The sequence below is a fragment of the Pteropus vampyrus genome, unplaced genomic scaffold, assembly GCF_000151845.1.
Source record: "Pteropus vampyrus isolate Shadow unplaced genomic scaffold, Pvam_2.0 Scaffold74, whole genome shotgun sequence".
NCBI classification, from domain to species: domain Eukaryota; kingdom Metazoa; phylum Chordata; class Mammalia; order Chiroptera; family Pteropodidae; genus Pteropus; species Pteropus vampyrus.
In genome coordinates this window covers 143,996-148,828 of record NW_011888855.1, presented here as the reverse complement: position 1 = coordinate 148,828, position 4,833 = coordinate 143,996, and the positions used below count along the sequence as shown (strand labels likewise).

Sequence of the window (4,833 nt, the reverse complement as noted above, 5' to 3'; positions counted from 1 at the left end):
ATGGTGGAATGAGAAGACCCCTTTGTTTCTCCTCTTAAAGTTACAGCAAGTTGGACAGTTATAATTCAACAAAGGATCCCCTGCTCAACATACAAACACATTTGAGATGAGAGGTCCATGCATCCAGGCATCTGAAGGTGGACGCATTGGAATGAGCAGAGGAGTTAAGTGGGGGAAGGACAGAGACGGGGCTACAGACAATCTGGCACCCACCGAGGCCCCAGCTGATGCAGTAGTGGTGTAAGAGCTGGACTGCAGCCCTCACGCGGCAGCCCAGAGGGAAGGAGGGACAGCAGCAACATTCTGGTCTGAGTAGTTTAGCCAGCTCCCATAGCAGCTAAACCCGGTGACCGAAGCAGAGATGTGGCACAGCAGTGTGGCAGCTGCAGACAAGCAGCCATCATTGCTGGCAAGAAGAGAAAGCCATAGACTCACAAAAATTCCTCGCCTTGCCCCTCCTCGTCCTCCGCCTTGACCATTCATTGGGTCGGTGTGTCTTCAGAGCTTAGAACTTCATGGTGGTGGCAGGGGGATCTAATAAAGGTGGGACGTTCTGGGTTTTGGCGTGTCCTAGAGGATCCCAGAGTATCAGGTTGTCTTTAAAGAGTCAGGATGTCCTAGGAATGTCAGAATATACTTCTTGTGTCTATGTAACCTTAAGAAGCAGAGTGATGGGAGTGTCAGGATGTCCTGACTGCTCAGGGATTCTGGGTGTGTCAGGGTTTCCTTGAATAATAAAAGTGTCAGGATGTTGTGGGAATCTCTGTCTCCTGCAGAGTCCTGGGGTGGGGAGGGGATCAGGATGCACCCGGAATTCTTATGCTTTTGAGGGTTAGGGCTTTCTGAAGGTCTGGGCAACTTTGGAAGGTGATGGAGTCCTAGGGCTTCTGGGTGAATGAGGAGGTGACATTTGGGGGACAAAAGCAGAGAGTACTTGAGAACTCAGGTATCCTGGAGACTCGTCCCACAATTCAGGTTGTCCTGAGGGGAAGTCTGGTGTATTCTGAGAATCAAGGTATCTAAGAGGGACCAGAATGCACTTACGTCTTTCAGGTTTTCGGTTTTCTGTAAACAGGCAGGCCCTTGGCTATCACCCTCAGGCTGAGATACCAGGCAGGCCCTGCCCAAGCCCCTATTTGCACCCCTCCCCACCAGGTGGGGTTCTGAGGAGGGGTCTTAGGAAGAATGCATTTTCTCCTCCTTCCCCTGTCTGCTCCCAGGAGGGGATTTAACGGGACAAAAGAACTCGGTCCTCTGGGAACACGAGCTCTTGGCCCCAGTCCCTGGACCCTCCAGACAGAGTACCTTCCCTCATCCGGCTTGTGATCCTCCCCTGACATGGGGCTCTGGTGACCAGGCAGTGATTGGATGAGCCCACAGGGCGAGGAGGAGGTCACTCCTTCAAGACTCGGGGAGAAAGAGGTGCTGTGGGATTGCAAGCTGGGAAAGTAGATAGCTGAGAGCAAACGGAGAGAACGGTCTCCCAGAGTAATGCAAAGAGAGGAAAGAGGGACAAAAACAGAAATAGTGAGGGCAATACAGAGAGAGATGATACGCAAGTGAAGGAATGGGGAATTAGGGGAAAAATTTAGGAGAGACTGAAAAAGACAAAGATCTCTATATATCTACACGGAGAGACTCAGAAAGAGGTACGAACAGAGGGAGAAGGAATAAGACAACAGACATAGAGGGGAGCAACAGGAACAGAGAAAAACTGAGTCAGAACTAAAGGCTCAGGGACACAGGAGACTGGACCGTCTTGGGTGTTTGCTGTTGGACATGGAAGCAGAAGGGAGGACTGAGCTGGGTAAGCAAAAGAAGGGGCGAGTTTGCAGCAGCCTCTGGCCGGAGAGCTGCCCAGCCACTGGGACTCGGACCTCCACAGTAGGTAAGTGAATCTCTGGGGTGCTCCTGAGGAGGCAACAGGTGTGGGGGCTCCAGGCCTGGGCTCCTGTGAGGCAATGGTTTACCACAAAAAAGGTGAAGATGAGAAATCAAAACCAGAACCTTAGAATGTTAAAACCATGAGACCCTTAGAAAGCCTAAGGCAATGCCTTCGTTTTATAGACTGGGGACTGAGGCCCTGGCAGGACGAGCTGCTGAACAGCACACATCCCGGGGGAGCAGAGGCAAGGCTGAAATCATCTTCTCACTCCTGACCTCGGAGTTTGCCCACTGCACTGCCTTCTCTGAAGGATGGAGCTGGAGGGCTCAAGGGTTTTGAATCTGAAGAGAATAGGGGACCAGTGGCTCAACCTATCTTTGTCCCCAGGTAGACAGTGAGCACTGGGTGGGGCCTCACCCCTGGGTCCCCATGGGGATGAGGGCCTCCGCTCCAGACGTCTCCTTTTCTCAATGTGCACCTTCCAGGTGTTTCTTTTCGCTCCCTGTTCTCTTTCCCGGCTGGCTCTCAGACTAATTAGTGTGGGGGCTTAGTGAGCCTGTGGGAAGGACAGGCAAGCCTTTCCCACGAGCTCAGGTTCCTGCAGCCCTCGTGGCGGGGCAGACTAGGGGAGAAGATGAAATGTACATGAGGGGAGGGTGTGTCTGAGCGGAAGAGGGGAGATGTTCCATCCCCCCCAGGAGAATGGGAGCCATATAAAGAAGGTTTCAGGTGAATGTGAGCTCTGAGAGCATGGACAAGTCTTAGAGACCTGGACAGTGTGTTAGGGTGTCAAAGCAAATACAAGATCCATGAATGAGACCCAGCAGGGTAGTATGTGTGCTCAGAGAGGTGGAAAGCGCATGGTGGGGTGAGTTACATGCGGGTGCATCTGGGGGAGTGGAATAGGGATGGGCGTGCACTTGGAGAGGTGAGGCTGACAGAACTGAGTGACCAGGATGTGAAGCAGGTCTGAGGGGTGTACCCGGTGTGGAGAGCACAGCCTAGGTTAGGAGATGCAGAGCTGAAGCGGAGCTGAAGTGGGGGCTGAGCCAGCTTCAACTAGTTATGAAAGCTGAAGGAATTCTGGTCATATAGGGGCACTGAGTAGAATTTCGGGGACCAGCACCTGTGGTCCAATGATGGATAGGTGGGCCCACTTGGCAGCAATCTCTCCCTTTCCCTCTATCTTTAGATGTGGGCCCTCAGCCTTACAGGAACCTCCCTGGTGTAGGAGTGGGAAGACCAAGGCTTTCTCCTCAAGGTGGACCAAGGGGTCACCCACACACCCGGCGGCGCCACCGCACCACCTTCAGTCCAGCGCAGTTGGAACAGCTGGAGTCAGCCTTTGGGAGAAACCAGTACCCCGACATCTGGGCCCGAGAGGGCCTTGCCAGGGACACAGGTCTCGGCGAGGCCAGAATCCAGGTGATGCTCCAGGATCACCCCTTACTCTGGGAAGAAGTGCAGTTTGGGACTCAGGAGCCACTGGGGCACAAATTCTCACAGGCGTTAAGGCCCCGGCCCCACATTTACCTGAATGTAGCTGCATCCATCAGTCAACATAACCTCACCTGCACCAGGAGTGTCACTTGAATTTAACCTTAGCTCTAACGTAATCTAATTTGAATGTCAATACCTACCCGCAACCTCAATAGTGATGTGAATTCTACACAAACAGAAATTCAATCTTAACTATTCACATACATATATATGTAACTTTGACCCTAAACAACATGGCCTTGAAACTCAGCTGGCCCTATGCTCCCTCAATTCTAATCATGGAGCTAATTAATCTTAAGTATAAACCCTACCCTAAATCCAACCCTGTCTATAACAAATAAACCCATCTGTAGTCTTAACCTCTAATAACTCTAGAATTTCCCATTCTCTGGGGAGGAAAAAAGCCATTGTGTCATATTAATCTCTCATTAGAAATTGACATTTCTTACCCAAAGTTATAGTAGGGCAAATTTAGACACAGGTTAAGGGGTATGGATCTTGTTTGTCAGGAGACCTGGCTCAGACATGCATTCTGGAGAGCTTTGCTTCCTCTGATGATATTGTAAAGACTTATACTTTGTTCCTGTACCTTTTGTCATTGGGGGAGAGGGGCTTCATGTTACAGTGCCACCTGTTTAAGAGAGGGGCCCTGACATGGCTATTTTCCCCACTCCTCAGGTCTGGTTCCAGAACCGCAGAGCTAAGCAGAGGAAGCAAGAGCGGTCACTGCTTCAGCCACTGGCCCATCTGCCTCCTGCCACCTTCTCTGGTTTCTTGCCTGAGTCCCCTGCTTGCCCCTACTCCTACTCAACGCCATCTCCACCGGTGACCTGCTTTCCTCACCCCTATAATCACACCCTTCCCTCTCAGCCTTCTACAGGTGGTTCCTTTGCTCGACCCCACCAGTCTGAAGACTGGTACCCTGCCTTGCATCCAAACCCTGCTGGTCATCTGCCCTGTCCCCCACCCCCACCCATGCTTCCCCTCAGCCTTGAGCCACCAAAGTCCTGGAATTAAAGTCAAAAAAAGTGCTGATGAGGTAATTCCCCAGCCTGTGGCCCTCATGAAACACAGAGAAAACTAGGTGGCTTCCTTTCCTTCTAATGGTAAAGTAGAAATACGGTGAAGGGCAGCTCAGACATTGGGGATTTTAAAATGGGAGATCGCAATAAAGGCTCACTGAGGTAATTAACTGAGAGAATTTAGGGTGGAAGATATATGTAAGCCTCAATGAATGTGGCTGGAGGAAGGGTTGTATTGATGGGTATAATTGTTGCTGCTGCTGAATGGAAATGGTCGGAGATATAACTTCTGGGGCTTCATTCATTGAGATTATGATTGAAGATCTTCATCCCAGCTATTTCTAGCTGATTTCAAGAAGGCTTTTGATTTAAAGTCCCCTCCCCACCATTCACCCTACCCTCCAAATCAATCATTAACTTTTGTTT

At 50.9% G+C, this 4,833-nt stretch overlaps 1 protein-coding gene across 1 annotated transcript; it reads left to right on the top strand.

Moving 5' to 3' along the window:
* The first annotated feature begins 1,779 nt into the window (after positions 1-1,779).
* Positions 1,780-4,402, top strand: PROP1 (PROP paired-like homeobox 1). The gene is made up of 3 exons (XM_011362148.1): positions 1,780-1,888; positions 3,078-3,310; positions 4,064-4,402. The coding sequence occupies exons 1-3, from the start codon at positions 1,780-1,782 to the stop codon at positions 4,400-4,402; spliced, it is 681 nt and encodes a 226-aa protein (XP_011360450.1).
* Positions 4,403-4,833: the final 431 nt, after the last annotated feature.

Bases quoted from the DNA above. Each gene is read 5' to 3' on its own strand.
- PROP1 (XM_011362148.1), top strand. From the start codon at position 1,780: ATGGAAGCAGAAGGGAGGACTGAGCTGGGTAAGCAAAAGAAGGGGCGA. The intron at 1,889-3,077 runs GTAAGTGAATCT...CTCTATCTTTAG, and splicing joins GACTCGGACCTCCACAGTAG to ATGTGGGCCCTCAGCCTTAC. The intron at 3,311-4,063 runs GTGATGCTCCAG...CCCACTCCTCAG, and splicing joins TCGGCGAGGCCAGAATCCAG to GTCTGGTTCCAGAACCGCAG.